At 41.2% G+C, this 18,936-nt stretch overlaps 2 protein-coding genes across 4 annotated transcripts in view; both read left to right on the plus strand.

Annotated features, from left to right (window-relative positions):
• Nucleotides 1-18,936, plus strand: part of LOC122559948 (solute carrier family 12 member 5-like) — a 1,091,443-nt gene that overhangs the window by 40,947 nt on the left and 1,031,560 nt on the right. The gene's annotated exons all lie outside the window — the stretch shown is intronic.
• LOC148147664 (uncharacterized) lies at nt 581-11,542 on the plus strand. The gene is made up of 5 exons (XM_087994592.1): nt 581-617; nt 4,429-5,096; nt 9,396-9,578; nt 9,887-9,987; nt 11,437-11,542. Exons 1-5 carry the CDS (start codon nt 581-583, stop codon nt 11,540-11,542), a joined length of 1,095 nt encoding a protein of 364 aa, XP_087850718.1.

An 18,936-nucleotide genomic window follows, 5' to 3' on the forward strand; every position in this document is an offset into this window, starting at 1 on the left:
TGTAAGGTGTAAACTATTCCCTTATCATGTGATGTTGAGGATGTGACATAAATATAATGAAACTATTTAGCAACAGTAGGAAGAAGATTAATTGTTCTGCAAGTTATCTTTGCTGTACTTGGCATGATGGATTTGGTACATTTTAATGGGCTAATTCACCTTTAATGCGTTAGAGATGGCAAATGTTACATGGCAGAGCTTCTCATAGGCCTTGAGAACTTTGCCGCATGAATTGATGGTACCAGTGGTGAAGGTTTGGTTAAACTGACAAGCTTCAGACAAGAACATACAGAATGATTGATTGGAAGTGCTGGAGTAGATAGTTATTAAAAGGCAGCATAATTAAGGTATCTGTGAAGATCTGTAGCTTGGGTTGTGATTGAAGTTGTTGGTTGGTTCACCAAGCAGGTTGATTTTTTTGCATACGCTTCATTTCCCCCAACTGGGTGACACCCTCAGTGTTGGGTGAAGCACTGTTGTTGTGATCTGCCCAGAATTTATATGGTTCTGTATGTCATGGTGGTGGTTCTATTTTGCGTAATCTTTGCTACAATGGAAGGAGGCAAGATGTTGGCTGAGAATGGAGATCAACATTAACTGGATGTCTACAGACCAAAGTGAGACTTCACAGGGAACCTATGTATTGCATATGATTGAATGAACACCTTGATTGGAACACAGGTGAGATTGAAATGGTGTAGGATACAGATACTTGTGTATCTAGTTAAAAATTAATTGAAATATTTAAAGCCAATGATGTGTGCATTACTGCTGCTTCAGTCTACATGATATTTGTTTAACAAATGGCCTGAAACATTCAGTGCTAAACTCGTTGCTGCAGTGTGTATCCCGATAGGTCATGGTCACTTTTCAGTTGACAATTATAAGGCAGTAGTTTCATCATGAAACAGTTTGGATGGCTTGGCACTTTACCTTTTTGAGTGATGTTTGTTATTGAAGATTTCTCTTTTTCTTTTATTTTTTAATAGATATTTTCATTGAAAATTTAACATGTTTTACAAGCTTACAAATAAAAAAACACAAGTACAAACACTAATATACAATTAAATCTTAAATAAATAATAGCCAAAACCTGTCAAACAAAAAGAAGAGATACAGAGAAAAAAAAAGACAAAACTCAACTCACTACTAATCTAAGCTATAACTAACCAGAGTGTATGATCAAATATCTTACATTACTCAAGAGAAAGAAAAAAGGATAACATAGTAATTAAATAGTGAAGTACATGCTCGGAATGAATTAACATCAAATCATAATAAAACCGGTATTCATGCGGGATTCCTCCCCCAAGGGGACCCGGACCAGCCAGGACCATTACCTCAGCTCGATGAAAGCCCTTGACAAAATGGCCGAAATATCTGTATCTATGTAATTCAAGAAGGGCTGCCATATTTTATAGAATAATTCAGTTTTTTGGTGCACCATATTTGTAAGGAAGTCAAGGGGAATACATTCCATGATTAATCTGTGCCCTCAGCCACCCAGTTTACTAAGACATTTTTCCTTGTGCAAAAGGAGAGAATGGAAAATAATTTCCTCCCGTGCACATCCAGAGAAGGTAAGCTCGAGGAGCCCAAGAGAAGAGATAGTGGATCTGCTCTAATTTCCGTTGCCAAGATTTCTGTCAAGGCATTTGCTACTTTTGGTCCAGTATTTGTGGATCTTATGGCATGTCCATAAGCAGTGTGTAAGAGTGCCCACCTCTGTTTTACATTTGGGACACATTAGAAATGCTCCTGCCCTAAGTTTTGCCAATCGTTCCGGTGCTGTATGAGCCCTATGGAGTATCTTTAACTGAATGGCCTGGGTTCTGTTACAAATGGAGATTTTTCTGGCATTTTCCCAGATGTCATCTCATATTTCTGTAGAAATTTCCAGCCCCAATTACTGATCCTATGTTCTCAGCAGGCGGTCCATGTCTTCCGACACTTCATTATGTAATAAATGATAAAGAATGCTGACCGAGGGTACACCCATTGGCCACAACACTCTACGTTCTCTATCTGATTTATAAAGACTATCTAATAGCGTAGTCTTCTTCTGTATGTAATCTTGAATTTGGAAGTATTGAAAGAGGTCTCCATTGGGTAATCCAAATTTCTGATGCAGCTGTTCAAAAGACATCAGGACCCCCTCCTCAAACAAATCCCCTAAACAGGAAATCCCCCTGGACCTCCAGGATTTGAATGTGGCTTCTGTGAGCCCCGGTTGAAAACCCCATGCCCCCACTATAGGAGTATAGGGAGATGTTTTATGTGAATTATCCTCGTTTTGCCGCATTATATTCCAGGCTTTAATAATTGTGTTTAATACTATAGGGTTTTTAGAGTGGTCCATAATGATTTTCATCTTATCTAAAAATAAGAGGTTAATAAGAGGGCACTTTACTTGAGAAACCTCAATGTCCAGCCAGATTGATTGCGGTTCAGACGAGACCCAATTGGCTATGTAGCTTAACAGGGAACTCAGCTGATACTTCCTAAATTCTGGAAAATCCAGCCCTCCCCTTGCCTGTGGAAGCTGTAGCTTCCTTAACTTAATGAGGGGCCGTCTATGATTCCAGATGAAAGAACCAGCCAAGCATAAAATTTGCGCAGTGCCGGCCTCGGCAGCATCACCGGGAGCATTCTCATAGGGTATAAGAGATGGGGGGCAAGACATTCAGTTTAATTAGATCTATTCTACCTAGCCAGGAAATTGGAAGGTCCCCCCAACATTGAAGGTCCTGCCTAATCCTGCACAAAATTGACCTTGTATAGCTGGCCAAATACTGGGGTGATAAAAATGCCTAAATATAAGAAACCCTCTAGAGACCACCAAAAGGGAAAGTGGGATCCGTGCAATAAGTGGGACATACTATCAAGGCCACCCATCGGCATGGCCTCCGATTTTGAGAAATTAATTTTGTAACCTGAGAATGCACTAAATATATTAATAACTTGAGGACTGGAGAGAGGCAAATGTAATTCCTCTCTTCAAGAAAGGAAATAGGGAATCCCTGGCAATTACAGACCAGTAAGTCTCACGTCCGTCGTCTGCAAGGTGTTAGAAAGGATTCTGAGGGATAGGATTTATGACCATCTGGAAGAGCATGGCTTGATTAAACACAGTCAACATGGTTTTGTGAGGGGCAAGTCATGCCTCACAAAACTTATTGAGTTCTTTGAGGATGTGACTAGAAAGGTTGATGAGGGTCGAGCTGTGGATGTGGTGTATATGGACTTCAGCAAGGCATTTGATAAGGTTCCCCATGGTAGGCTCATTCAGAGGGTCAGGAGGAATGGGTCACAGGGGAACTTAGCTGTCTGGATACAGAATTGGCTGGCCAACAGAAGGCAGCGAGTGGTAGTAGAAGGAAAAAATTCTGCCTGGAAATCAGTGGTGAGTGGTGTTACACAGGGCTCTGTACTTGGGCCTCTACAGTTTATAATTTTTATTAATGACTTGGATGAGGGGATTGAAGGATGGGTCAGCAAGTTTGCACACGACACAAAGGTTGGAGGTGCCGTTGACAGTATAGAGGACTGTTGTAGGCTGCAGTGGGACATTGACAGGCTGCAGAGATGGGCTGAGAGGTGGAGATGGAGTTCAACCTGGATAAATGCGAGGTGATGCATTTTGGAAGGTCGAATTTGAAAGCTGAGTACAGGATTAAGGATAGGATTCTTGGCAGTGTGGAGGAACAGAGGGATCTTGGTGTGCAGGTACATAGATCCCTTAAAATGGCCACCCAAGTGGACAGGGTTGTTAAGAAAGCATATGGTTTCGGGTGTAGGTTTGCTCACTGAGCTGTAGGTTTGATATCCAGACGTTTCATTACCTGGTTAGGTAACATCATCAGTGGCGACCTCCAAGTGAAGCGAAGCTGTTGTCTCCTGCTTTCTATTTATATCTTTCTCCTGGATGGGGTTCCTGGGGTTTGTGGTGATGTCATTTCCTGTTCGTTTTCTGAGGGATTGATAGATGGCATCTAGATCTATGTGCTTGTTTATGGCGTTGTGGTTGGAGTGCCAGGCCTCTAGGAATTCTCTGGCATGTCTTTGCTTAGCCTGTCCCAGGATAGATGTGTTGTCCCAGTTGAAATGGTGGTTTTTTTCATCCGTGTGTAGGGCTATGAAGGAGAGGGGGTCGTGTCTTTTTGTGACCAGCTGGTGTTCGTGTATCCTGGTGGCTACATGATGGCTACTTCACTTTCAACAGCATAGTCTACAAACATACCAACAGCACATCCATGGGATCTCCGCTATCAGGATTCATAGCAGAAGCGGTAATGCAAAGACTAGAACAAACAGCCCTACCAATCATCAAACCAAAAATCTGGGTTCGCTACGTAGATGACACCTTTGTCATCACAAAACGAAATAAGATAGAAGAGACATTTAACCTCATCAACAACACCCTCACAGGCATAAAGTTCACCAAGGAGGAAGAAACTGACAACAAACTTGCATTTCTGGATGTCACAGTAGAAAGAAAGGACAAGGGAGAATTACAAACCTGCATATACAGAAAACCGACAAACACTGACCAAATATTTAACTACACCAGCAACCATCCCAACACACACAAACAAAGCTGTATCAGAACACTATTCCAACGAGCCACCACACACTGCAGCACAGACGAACTTCGGAAAACAGAGGAGAACCAGCTATACAACGTATTCAAGAAGAACGGATACTCAAATAATACAGTGCGCAGATTCCTCAAGAACAAACCACAACAAGCAGACCAAACACAGCCAGAAACCCTAACCATCTTACCATACATCAAAGATGTTTCAGAAATGACAGCCAGACAACTGAGACCCCTCGGAATCCTAGTAGCACACAAACACACCAACACTCTCAAACAAAAACTAACAAACTTAAAAGAACCAGTACAACCCATGGACAAAACCAACGTCATCTATAAAATTCCAGGCAAGGACTGCCACAAACACTACGTAGGACAAACAGGAAGAAAGTTAGCCACCAGGATACATGAACACCAGCTAGCCACAAAAAGACACGACCCCCTCTCCCTCATAGCCCTCCACACGGATGAAAAAAACCACTATTTCGACTGGGACACCGCATCTATCCTGGGACAGGCTAAACAAAGACATGCCAGAGAATTCCTAGAGGCCTGGCACTCTAACCACAACGCCATAAACAAGCACATAGATCTAGATGCCATCTATCAACCCCTCAGAAAACGAACAGGAAATGACATCACCACAAACCCCAGGAACCCCATCCAGGTGAAAGATATAAATAGAAAGCAGGAGACAACAGCTTCGCTTCACTTGGAGGTCGCCACTGATGATGTTAACTAGCCAGGTAATGAAACGTCTGGATATCAAACCTATAGCTCAGCGAGCAAACCTACACTCTAAACCTCAACCTGAGCTACAAACCTTCACAAACCTTGCGAAAGCATATGGTGTTTTGGCTTTCATTAACAGGGGAATTGAGTTTAAGAGTTGTGAGATCTTGTTACAGCTCTATAAAACTTTGGTTAGACTGCACTTGGAATACTGCGTCCAGATGTGGATGCTTTGGAGAGGGTTCAGAGGAGGTTTACCAGGATGCTGCCTGGACTGGAGGGCTTATCTTATGAAGAGAGGTTGACTGAGTTCGGACTTTTTTCATTGGAGAAAAAAGGGGACCTAATTGAGGTATACAAGATAATGAGAGGCATAGATAGAGTCGATAGTGAGAGACTATTTCCCAGGGCAGAAATGGCTAACACGAGGAGTCATAGTTTTAAACTGGTTGGGGGAAAGTATAGAGAGGATGTCAGAGGCGGGTTCTTTACACAGAGAGTTGTGAGAGCATGGAATGCATTGCCAGCAACAGTTGTGGAAGCAAGGTCATTGGGGACATTTAAGAGACTGCTGGACATGCATATGGTCACAGAAATTTGAGGGTGCATACATGAGGATCAATGGTCGGCACAACATCGTGGGCTGAAGGGCTTGTTCTGTGCTGTTCTGTTCTACGTTCTATGTTCTATGTTCTAACTTGGATTAAGCGAGGCACAGACATCAGAGGATTACTAAGAAAAAGGAGAACATCATCTGCATAAAGGGTAATTTTATGTTTACCTGTACCAACTCTTGGGGCCATTATATTAGAGTCAGCCCGTATAGCATCCGCTATTGGCTCAATTATTAGCGTGAATAGCAACGGTGAGAGAGGACATCCCTGACAGCAGCCCCTACCCACACTAAAGCTATCTGAGCCTAATCCATTGGTGATCACAACTGCTTTGGGATCATTATACAATGTTGAGACCCATTTAGCAAATATCTTTCCAACGCCAAACCTTTCCAATGTGTAGAACAGGTATGACCCTTCAACCTTGTCGAATGCCTTCTCTGCGTCCAATGAGACTACTATTCCCGGTATTTTTTCCAGATGACAGACTTGAATCACATTCAAAACCCTTCTACTATTATTAGATGATCTATGGCCCTTGATAAATCCCGTCTGATCCTCTTTTATGATATATGGCAATACCCTTTCCAGCCTCAATGCTAATGTTTTAGAAAGAACTTTAAAATCTACATTTAGCAAGGATATTGGTCTGTATAATGCGCAATCTTTTGGGTCCTTTCCTTTTTTGAGAATAAGGGAGATATTCGCCTCGTTCAGTGAAGACGGGAGGCAGCCCTGACTATATGTGTAGTTGTACATGTCCATACGTGGACCAGCTAATACTCCTATAAACTCTTTGTAGAATTCAACCAGAAATTCATCTGGGCCAGGTGCCTTACTGCTCTGAAGCTGCCCGATTGTGTCAAGTATTTCCTGGGTTGTTAGGGGAGCATTCAGGACCGATACCTGTTCTGGGGTTAAGTCCAGAAAGGCCAGGCTTTTAAAAAAGGACTGCATCCTCCTGGCTCTATCTTCACAATGCTGCGATTTATACAAATCAGAATAAAACTTTCTGAAGATTGTGTTGATCCTTTTATGATCATGAGTCAGAGTACCAGCACCTTCCCTGATGGATGTGATAGTTTGAGGGGCCTTTTTTTCCTTGCGAGAAATGTTAAGTATCTACCAGGTTTATTGCCAAATTCATATAATCTTTGCTTTGCAAATAATATTTCCCTCTTTGCCGTTTGGGTAAGTGCGGTATTCAGGACTGTCCTAAGGGCCGTAATCCTTTGTAATTTAGCAATAGAAGGTCTATCAACGTACGCTGTTTCAGCTGCTATTAAGCGAGCCTCAAGTAGACGCTGTTGTTCTCCCTATAGTTTTTTCTGGGTCGCCGAGTATGAAATGATCAGACCCTGCGCATAAGCTTTAATAGTCTCCCACATCATTGACGGGTTACTAGCCGTACCTGAATTCATTTACAAAAACGTTTTAAATTCTTGAGAAAAATATTTTACAAATTTACTATCCTTCATTAAGAAAGAATCCATATGCCAATGTCAGGGGGATGCCTCATTGTTCCTAGTCTTGATTTCCATATACACAGCAGTGTGATCAGAAATTATTATATTACCTATTTTTCAGGATGATATGGAATTCAAAAAGGTTGAGGGGGCAAAAAATCATATCAATTCTAGTGTGACACTTATGTGGATTAGAGTAAAAAAAGAAATCTCTGCCTTGCGGGTGGAGGCACCTCCACACATTTGTTAATCCTAACTCTTTATTCAAATCCGCCAATTGTCTGGATCTGGGCGAAACACCCACAGTACTCTTAGGTATCCTGTCTATCTCCAGGTCCATAATGCAATTAAATCTCCCCGTATAATTGTATGATGAGCACTGAGAGCCATCAGTTTGGAGAAGGCTTCCATTATAAATTTGAAAGGATGTGCTGGGGACAATACGGGGTTAAAATCCCATATTCCTCTCCATTTATAAAGGCATAATCAGTATATGTTGTCCTGATTCATCTTTTATCTGACTTAGGATTTTGAAAGGGAAATTTTTCTGACTAAGAATGACTACTCCCCTACTTTTTGAGCTGAAAGAAGAAAAGAAGGCCTGATCAAATCCACCCCGTTGTAATTTCAAGTGTTCTTTATCGAATAAGTGTGCCTCCTGTAGGAGAGCTATATCAACCCTTTCTTTTTTGAGGTTTGATAGTATTTTCTTCCTTTTGACTGGTGAATTACTCCCCTTGACATTCCAGGTGCACCATTTAATCGAATGACTAACCATAATCGTCCAGGCAAGTCCGAGACCCCCCGGGAGGAGAAACCCCATCCAAAACACCCCAAGCATAGCCCATAGAAAATTCACAAAAATAGAGATTCTTTAATACATCACACCAATATAATAAAAAACTATTTCTAAATAGAAAAAAATGTAAAACCTATTTAAATGGAGATTTTCCCCCTTGTTTCCAGGGGGCATCACTTCCTTTCCGAAACCCATCATGTCCTCTCCCAACCAGTGCCCCACCCTCAACCCAGGCACCCCATAATAAAATAAAGAAAATTCAAGTGTACTATAAAGCTAAAGTTGACAGTGAGTACCCTACTCCCCCACCCACACCAACACCTATAAACATATAAAACTATAAAATTACAGTCTCAGCAGATAATAATTAATTATTTTAGATAATAATTAATTATTAATTAATTAAGCAGCTAATAATTAATTATTAATAATGAATAGGGGGAAACAACCCGCTCTAAAATAAAGAGATAAGGTAGGACAAGGCAGATACCCCTCCTCACCTGAATCAACTAGACCACCTGGCCTATATATATAAAAAAAAGGAAAATCGCAAAGTGGAAAACAAATAAGCCCCCCTCCCTACCCCCCAGAGATAATATTAAGCAATAAAGGTAATAAGAGAAAAAAAAGGGTAAGCTGGGGAAGGGGAGGGTGCAGAACAACATCATTCACCACACGAATTAACTCTTACAATTTATTTAAGAGAGTCCAAAAATTCCTTGGTGGGCGGCACGGTGGCACAGTGGTTAGCACTGCTGCCTCACAGCGCCAGAGACCCGGGTTCAATTCCCGCCTCAGGCAACTGACTGTGTGGAGTTTGCACATTCTCCCCGTGTCTGCGTGGGTTTCCTCCGGGTGCTCCAGTTTCCTCCCACAGTCCAAAGATGTGCAGGTCAAGTGAATTGGCCATGCTAAATTGCCCGTAGTGTTAGGTAAGGGGTAGATGTAGGGGTATGGGTGGGTTGCGCTTCGGCGGGGCAGTGTGGACTTGTTGGGCCGAAGGGCCTGTTTCCACACTGTAATGTAATCTAATGTAATCTAATCTAATCCTTGGCCTTCTCCGGCGATCCGAGGTTATAGATGGACCCTTCATGGCTAATATGTAGCATCGCTGGTAGCGCAGGGGGTATTGTATGTTTAAATCCCTTAAACGCTTCTTCGTTTCATCAAACACCCTCCTCTTGCAGACCAAAGCTGGGAAAAAAATCCTGAAACAGCATAATCTTGGATCCTTTGTAAGTCATGGCTTGGAAATCTTTCCCAAGATTTCTGGAGGCTTCCAGGAGCGTTTGCTTCTCTCTGTAGCACTGCAGCCGGATCAGGACCGGGCGGGGGCGCTGGTCCGACCCGGGCCTGCGTATTGCAACCCGGTGGGCCCATTCTACCCTTACCTGCCCTGATCCAGCCTCCAGCTTCAACATCTGAAGGAGCCACTGCTCCAGAAACACTCTAGGTGGCCTTCCTCTTCCCGTTTGGGAAGGCCCAGCAAACGAATATTTTTTCAGCGACCTCGATTCTTGAGGTTGTCAATGTGATCTTCTAAGGCCTGGACTTGCTGTTCGAGAGTCCGGACCTGACCCATGGCCGATTCTGCAGTAGCCTCAGAGGTCGCAGCCTTTAGCTCTGTCCCTCTGACTCAATGTTCAATTTTTTCTATGTCTCGATCGTGCTTTTGCAGCGCGACCGAGAGCGATTCCCACCTGCTCCTAGACTCTTCTATAAAGGCATCGATCTTCTCTTCAAGCTTGGAACTCACTGCAACAAGGCTCGCCACCGTAGGTAAGTCCCCTGGGATGGCTGCGGACGCCCCTGCTGCAGCTGGGGAGGGGTTCCTATGTGTTGCGAGCTGCGGGCATTCTTTAGTCATTTTAACAAAGCACCAAACTACTTAAGTTTGGTGCAAAATGACTAGCTGTATTACATAAAAGTTATTTTAAATTATTTGGTAGGTGTGGTGGAGGCGGGCAGCCCATTTTGCCTGAGTCTTGGGCAGAGCACTACAGACTCAGACTTGCTGAGTCGCCGCCATCTTGAATCTCCAAGATCTCTCTTGTTAGTGGGAACACTAAGCTGCTGGAAAATTTATTTGTGTATTGATGTTAAATAGAGGCATTGCAATCTTTCAAGAATTAAAAGGCTCCGTTTCTCCTCGCTGTATCCACCTGAAGCAGAGCAGCATGCGAAGCTGAATAGCACAAAAGTACAACAAAAGGCGAATAGAAAAATAAATGCAATAGTTTGGAGAAGGCATAAAAAAACTATCTACTGTGAGTTTGAAATGTTTCCTAATCCTTTGCCTAATGAAAGCTTAAATACAATTGTTTGAACAATTATAGAGTCATAGAGGATGGAAACAGACCCTTCCATCCAACTCATCCATACTGACCAAGTTTCCCAAATTAAACTAGTCCCTTTTGCCTGCATTTAGCCCATATTTCTCTAAATGTTTCCTGTGCATGTACCTGTCCAAATGTCTTTTAAATGCTGTAACCAAACCTGCATCTATCGCTTGCTCTGGCAGTTTATTCCATGAACCATCGTCTGCGCGAAAAAGTTGCCCTTCAGGTCCCTTTTAAATCTTTTTCCTCTCATCTTAAAAATTGCAATCTAGTTTGAACTCCCCCACTCCAGGGAAAATACCTTCGCTATTCACCTTATCTATGTCCCTCATGATTTTATAAACCTCTACAAGGTCCCACATGAATTGGACTGCATATTAAATGATAGTTTGATGTCCTGGCAATTGTCAAAGGTAGATGGAATAAATTGATTAAGTTTATAAAAGGCTAAGCAGCATTAATCTATTATCTACATGTTGTTTCCTTACAATAATGCCGTGCAGCCTGTCCAATGTTTTGTTTTAGTTTCCTTCACATTTTCACCAAGATAGAGGCGAGTTATAATTTGAGCTTCAGAGATTTCTTCTGACTGTCAACACAATCCTTAGCCAGTAGAAGCTTGCAAGAAAGGAAAAAAAATGAGTAAAGAACTAATTTACAGAGAACTAAAGTAAATGGACTAATTTCCATGCTACAGCTGGCACAGAAAGGGATAAATGTATACTGCATAGAGAATGGGACAGAATGGTGTATTTTAACTGCAGATACCTACTTATTGACTCCTCAGATATGATGCTATTCATAAAATGTAACTGTTTTCTCTCTGGTTGAGGAATGTGAAAAGTATCTGCAAAGCAATTTAAACTAAAATGATATCTCTTTCTGACAGCTGGGCAGTGAAACTATTGGGCCCAGAGGGAAAAATAATGAAGTCCTCTACCATTTTAAAGGCGTTCTTGAAGAAAAATTGTTTGCACTTCAACAAAGGGACATAGTGAATGGTGTGAAGTGATTGTTAAAAACCTGATTGTGTCACACCTTTTTTACATCACTTATATCAAGGATCAGAATATTGTGGGTGAATTTCATCGGGTCTGTGTTGATCAGAAAGCCCATGATTCCACAGTTGGATCTTCATTTACCGTGAAGAGTTATATTGGAACTACACTTCACTTGATGGTTGATAAGCAGTTTACAGATTAAGGTTTGTTCATACTCCTGCTAATTCACAGAAAAGATAGATTTCAGTATAATTAGGGCATCGGTTTATAGTTTTACACTTTCACTAAAATAAGCAAAAAAAAAAGAAAATATGGTAACATTATGGTTAGGATTTGTGGCCAAAATAAGCCCAGACTGTTGTGGCTGCAGCCAGGCAGGAGCCTTCTAATACAAACATTCATGTATTGTCTGCACACTGGGCATCTCCACCAGTGCTCACTTTTGGTGAGAAGCCAATCTGGGACCTTGTCTGGATGTCTAGTTTGGGATGCAACCTAATGCCAAAAGCATGGGTTCAATTCCAGCTCTGGCTAACGCTACCATGACGGACCCTCCATTTCAACCTCTCCCCTGAGGTTGGCAGCCTCTGATCCAAGCTGGTCTGTTTAGTTGTGAGCAAGGTTGGTGCCATTTGCTGTGTTTATCAACTTAAAGTAAATATTAGTGACAAATAATGCATCACTGAAGTATATTTTGACAATTACGTGTTCAGATGTCCAGCAATTGAGGAATTCAAACCTCTATTTTAAGTAAAGTGAGATTGTCAGTGTTTGTTGGATACGTCAGCTATGATAGCTTCAATTGGTGATGTTATGTGAACATGTTGAATGCAGATTTAAGTCATAATTATTTACAATTTGAAAAAATAATCCAACGAAACCTTATGCCCAGTGATGCTGTTTTGATCCTTGAGTGAGAAATATTCAAGAATTCCTTCACTGATAATCTTACAATAAATTATTTATTTCTTCTTGTAGCAAAGGCTACATTAATTGGAGGAATGACCTTCTGACTATCACTCATATCATTTTGGCATGGACAAGTTCCAAGTGTTAGTAATAGGACTCCATACTATTGATCTAGTTTGGTTTGATTTTTGCTCAAAAGTCTTTTTTGGATGTAACTGTAGTTGACAGAAAAATTGAATGGAATCTGAGGGCTGTGTAGAGTAGGTGATAGGGGACCTGGCACAGTCCCACATTACTGATTAACAAGGAGATAGTTGAAGATCAGACTCTGCTCTATTTTAACTTTTCCATTTCAGAGAAGATAACACTGGGCTCCAATACCTCTAATCCCCAGAAGACCAGAATCATACTATAGTCTATGACTTGTACTCTGGCTATGGAGCTTCAGACAATCTCTTTAATTCAGTGAGAATACAGTGGCAATGTGCAATTTCTCAGAACATTAGAAATACTCCATATTCAATTAATAAAGTACTGAGATTCCAGAAAATCTGTCACATTATCTTTTGAAGAAGTGTAATGTACTGGGGACGCTGGAGATCTGAAATTAAAAACAAAACCGAAAATGCTGGAGAAAGTCAACAGTTCTGACAGTATCTGTGAATAGAGAAACAGAAGAGTCATGTTGAATTTAATATGCTAACCATGGTAGCTTTAGCCAGAGCTGGAATTGAACCCATGCTTTTGGCATTAGGTTGCATTAGGCTGCCTGAGATACTGAGTTTCTCCAGCACTTTGTTTTATTTCAGAATTTCTGAAATCTGGCTTCACAGTGCATTGGAAAAAACTCCATTCTAGACAAGCCTTAACATGTGGGACACCATCATTTGATGCAGTCAGTTTGGGAATTGACTCCAAGATTTCCCCAATATTTATTGCGCCACCAGATTTAGCTACAATGTTTAAAAGATATTGGGATTAATACATGAACAGGACAGATTTGGAGGAATATGGGCCCAGAGCTGGCAAGTGGGAGTAGTTTAGTTTGGTTGGAACAAAGGGTCTGTTTCTATGCTGTACGACTCGATGACTATGACAATGAAAGCAGCAATGTACCCACTCTGCAAAAACACATCTCAGACTTTTCACTTCCTAAAGCGAAATGATTTTTAAAAAAGGTTTATTGATATAGGTGTCACAAAGTACTTTGCAACCAATGAGGTGCTTTTGATGTGTTAGTGCTATTGTAATGTTGAAAGCAGGGAAGCATATTTGCACCCAGAAATGAGATCATTAATTCGAAAAGCTGTTTCAATGAATTTGCTGAATAATCAATATTACTTCTAACACTCCTTTGCTCTTTCTAGATTAATTTCATGTCAGCTTTTATATCCAAAGAAGAGGGAGCAGAGCTTGTGTTTAGCTTTAGTTACAATGTACTTTGGTGAGACCATGTCTTGAATACTAAATGCAATTTTGGTCCCCATTATTTAAGGAAAGATTTAGTTGCATTGGAGGCAATTCAGAGAATATTTATTAGAATGGTACCTGGAATGAGTGGTTGGCTTATAAGGAAAAGTTGGACAGCTGGGTTTGTTTCCATAAGAGTTCAAATTAAAATCTAGTTGATTAAAGTGGTTACGATCTTGAATAGATTTAACAGCGCGGGCATGGAAAGGATGTTTCCTCTTGTGGGTCAGTCCAGAACTGGGGGGCAACTGTTTTAGAGTTAGGGGTTGCCCTTTTAAAGACAGAGCTGAGGAGATTTTCTTTTATCTCAGAGCTATTAGTCAACTTTGCATCTTTGCCTGGGAATAGGTGCAAGTGGATGTCTTTAAGTATTAAAGAAGAAGCCAATAGATTCTTGTCAGGCAAAGGAATGTGAAATTTAAAATGGAAGCAGATCAGCGTGCTTTTACGAATGTTGGATCGGGGGCTGAATGGTTTACATCTACTTCTATTTTGTATGCGTGTTTCTTCTTCTCTGAAAGACTGCACTCCGTCAGTAATATTTCAGTGCAGATTATGTGCACAGGCATGTAGGGTGGAACTTAAGCTTGTGTCCTTTTTTTCAAGTAAACCATTAAAAATGGAAAAGTATATGAAATGGCACAGACTGCCCCAGCATTGGAAGTTCATTGCAATTTGAACCCCTGAACTTAACTTGTAATCAATGTTGAGGTTGCACAAGATTATGTGAGTATTGCTTTGTTATACAGGAAATAAAAGTTTTCCCTTGTCTTGTTGCTGCTATTGGATTTTAGTCAGATATTACATGACAATGATAGTCTCTACTGATGGATTAATTAAGCAATGAAGAGTTTGATGTTGATATTGCCAGTAATCACACCTACTAGACTTTGTCAAAAACAGGGCCATGTTTTCCTGTGGCTGTCTCAATCCAGTTGACAGGATCAAATGGGACTCTGAAGCCTGCTTGGTGTAGGAGATCAGTCCTCTCTGACTTTCCCTAAACTAACTAATTCAAGATTGGAGTGTTGTCTCTTGAAATTGCTGGGTCTTCCAGTTTGACAGCAGCACTATCATGCATTTTACATAAATGAGGTAGAGAGCAATTGAAAATGTAGGAGCCCTGTCTTTCCAAATTTATCAAACATGAAATAAATAGTATGGATTCAACAGCCAAACTGCACTATCGGAAGGAGCCACTGTCTGTAGCTTTTGCTAAATTCAGACAGGGCAGAGTTTGCCTGGAATACCAGTTCTCTGACCTGCCACCTTCAGGCATCTAGACTGTACTGTACTGTGCTGTTTTGCAAGGTGTTGTGATATGATGTGCATGTACATTTAAGGTGGTATATCTTAAACTACTGTCGATCATTCCCACCATGATAGAATATGATGTATGAGCCCTATGAGCAGCAGTGGTGGAAGTCAGTTGTACTATTTGTAGCCCTGAGTGTATATTATTTATAAATGGTCTTCAAATAAAAAAGCTTACATTATTGTTTCATCAGTCTTTAGCATGTTTACATCAAAAAGGAAAAAGGATATAATATAAATATTTTGGGGACCTCAAACATCATTTCTTTATTTGGCTCAATTACCTTAATTACCTGTGGGCTGGCAAGTGTATTTACTTGACACAACAAAGCAAAATTAGAGCTCAGGGAAAACCCAGGGATTACTGTAGGATGATGAAGCTAACCATTGGCAAAAACCTGGAGTTGTTCCTGTAAGTTCAGGAGTATAGTTTTCAGAGTCCAAGGGAGTGTGGATACAGGAAAGGATAGCTCTGCATCAGTACGCAAGCGGTAATTTAAGTGTCAAAACTGTACACCCCAGCGCTACCTCCAGGAAAATGGTCCAGTGGCAGGGTGGAGCCAGAAAGCCCATTACTGATAATGAATCCTTCTTATACATTTTTTTTGTTTTGCAGAAGCTAGCATTCTGAGAGAATGTAGTAGTTACGGCATACTCAGTTCCTTGACTGACTGTTCCAAAATGCTAGCCACGTGCAATTCTCTCGAGAATTAGGGGAGAGTCTAATTGCAAGTTTTCAATATGTTACTAAAAATAGTTCAAGAGTTGCCTGAGAGGAGTTAAAAGGTTGAGAACTGTTGGGAAAGTCATCGAGTATGTTGAGATACAGGGAGATAAGTAGACTTCAGAGAGTTTGGTCCAACCCATCCATGCCCACCGGATATCCAAAATTAATTTAGTCCCATTTGCCAGCAGTTGGCCCATATCCCGCTAAGCCCTTCCTATTCATGTACTCATCCAGATACTTTTTAAATGTTGTAATTGTATCAATCTCCACCACTTCCTCTGGCGACTCATGCCATACATGCACCACCCTTTATCTGAATGCAGTCCCATGTCCAGAGATACTTGAAACTAAACAGCAGAAACAGTCAACTGTGAAGGTTCACTGCCTGGTCAGTCAGCTGTGCAGGTTCACTACTGCATGTTTTTCACCTCCCACCTGGTATCTGCTTGCTCTCACTTCCTCCTTTTTTAAAGTGCCATTGTTCTGATCTCTTTTTTTTAACCAAAGTTCCAAAAACAATGCAACAGCTTATAAAACAGTAATTATTCCTTTAGGAATTCAAAGAAATCAGCTCCAACGCTGAAAATGCCTCAAAAAAGGAACAGCTCTTACAGCCACAAATGTTTCCCTGTCCTCCACCTTGGATTATCATGTTAGGTGGCACTGCTTTTAACTTTACTACTGGAAGTGTACCTGAACTGCACGGGTTCTGGATTGAGGGCTCACTGAGATGTTAAGAGTCTTTGGATATCTCTATTCTATTAGGGAGAAGTTCTAGGAGTTAGTAGGCAGCTGTGTGTTGGAGCCAGGGCTCTGGAAAAGTCCCGGAAATTGAGGGGATTTAGAGTAAGTTGTGTGGTGTTAATAGTTTGATACAATTTAGAGTATGGTTGTGGGCGGGGCGGGGGTTGGTAGCTGAGGGTAAAGTTTATAAATAGCTTATGTTCAATATTTACTTGACATAACAAAGCAAAATTAGAGCTCAGGGAAAACCCAGGGACTACTCTAGCATGATGAAGCTAATCATTAGCAAAAGGCTGGAGTTGTTCCTGTAAGTTCAGGAGTATAGTTTCCTGAATCCAGGAGAGTGTGGACACAGGAAAGGATAGCTCTACACCAGAACACAAGCAGTAATTTAAGGTAATACATGACGAATGGCTCTTGAAAGGAATTTAAGGCCAGATTAACATAAATGAAGCATTGTAATCCCTTGTCAAGTTCAGTGAGAGTTGATGATGCACCGTGTCATGAATGTTTGGGGGAATTGCTGAGAGATTCATGGGATCAATCTTGATTTTGTGAGCTCTTTGATGCATTTTGTGACATGGACTGTGCAATCATGGACTGTTCTCCATATTTGCCTCATGTTAATCTTGGGTTTTGGAATATAATTTATATATCCGTTGTTTGCATAATGTACCTGCAATCTACAACAGATTGGAATACAGTTATACAGTTGTATAGGAAAATTTATTTCTGCTTATAAAAACTGTGGAATGTTGTGGCTTTATTCTCTTCGCAGGTTCATTGATCCATTGGTCTGACCCATTGATAGGAGCATTGTAGGTGTGGTAAGATACTTGGACATTACAAGTCCAAAGAAGTTTAGTCCATATGTCAATTTATTCCCTTTATTTGTTCTGCACCTTTGGTGGCTCTGGCCCAGTGTTTATTGCTGATCCTAATTATCTTTCAATTGAGAAGCTTGTGAGGTTCTTTCTGAAGGCAATTAAGAGTCAACCACATTGCTGTCGGCCTGGGGTCACATGTTGACCAGACCAGGTAAAGATAGTTGATTTCTATCCTTAAAGAACATGAGCTTATTTTAAGAAAAAGTGTATTTGGTGCCAGATAAATTGTAACATAGATTTAGGTAGTATAGTCCAGGAATGTAACAGTGTGCTATTTTATGTAGACATCACTGACCTGGCTGGAATTTATTCCTTATCTTTGGTTTGCCTGTTAAGATGATGGTGGACTTTCTAGATGGTGGTTGGATACAATACAATGGGTCAATGTCAAGGATCTCGACATGGGGCTGGAGTTCCATACAGGAATAGCAGCAAAAACAAATGCCATTCAAACAACAGAAACCAATTTAGTTTCAGTCTTTGTTCTGTGCAATACTTCAGTTTACCATTGAAGCAAAGACAATTCCTCTGGAGAAGAGTCCTTTTGATGATCTTTCTGATGTATCGTCATAGTCCTCAATTGATTCAGATAACTTTTTTTAAAATTCATTCACGGGATGTCGGCACCATTTCTTTCCCATCCCTAATTGCCCAGAGGGCAGTTAAGAGTTAACCACGTTGATGTCCATCTGGAGTCACATGTAGGCCAGACCAGGTAAGGATGGCAATTTCCTTTCCTGATGGGCATTAGTGAACCAGATGAATTTTTCCTGAGAATGCTCGAGTCGAAAGGTTTGGTGCTGCAAAAGCACAGCAGGTCAGGCAGCATCCGAGAAGCAGGAGAGTCGACGTTCCGGACTTAAGCCCTTCTTGTTGTGGTTCTGTTCGCCGAACTGGGAATTTGTGTTCCAAACGTTTCGTGCCCTGTCTAGGTGACATCATCAGTGCTTGGGAGCCTCCTGTGAAGCGCTTCTGTGATGTTTCCTCCAGCATTTATAGTGGTTTGTCTCTGCCGCTTCCGGTTGTCAGTTCCAGCTGTCCGCTGTAGTGGTCGGTATATTGGGTCCAGGTCGATGTGTTTGTTGATAGAATATGTGGAAGAGTGCCATGTCTCTAGGAATTCCCTGGCTGTTCTCTCTTTGGCTTGTCCTATAATAGTAATGTTGTCCCAGTCGAACTCATGTTGCTTGTCATCTGCGTGTGTGGCTACTAAGGATAGCTGATCGTGTCTAGTTGGTGTTCATGGATCTGGATCGTTAGCTGTCTTCCTGTTTGTCCTATGTAGTGTTTTGTGCAGTCTTTGCATGGGATTTTGTACACTATGTTGGTTTTGCTCA

This window comes from Chiloscyllium plagiosum, unplaced genomic scaffold (assembly GCF_037043375.1).
Source record: "Chiloscyllium plagiosum isolate Xiang-an unplaced genomic scaffold, Cpla_swu_hap1 HiC_scaffold_15, whole genome shotgun sequence".
In the NCBI taxonomy this organism is placed as follows: domain Eukaryota; kingdom Metazoa; phylum Chordata; class Chondrichthyes; order Orectolobiformes; family Hemiscylliidae; genus Chiloscyllium; species Chiloscyllium plagiosum.

What these genes read in the sequence shown, in the direction of transcription:
- LOC148147664 (XM_087994592.1), top strand. Translation starts at nt 581, where the DNA reads ATGGAGATCAACATTAACTGGATGTCTACAGACCAAA. An exon ending in ACTATTTCGACTGGGACACC is followed by an intron (nt 5,097 to 9,395) that starts GCATCTATCCTG and finishes CTCCTCTTGCAG; the next exon opens with ACCAAAGCTGGGAAAAAAAT. An exon ending in AACAAGGCTCGCCACCGTAG is followed by an intron (nt 9,988 to 11,436) that starts GTAAGTCCCCTG and finishes TCTTTCTGACAG; the next exon opens with CTGGGCAGTGAAACTATTGG.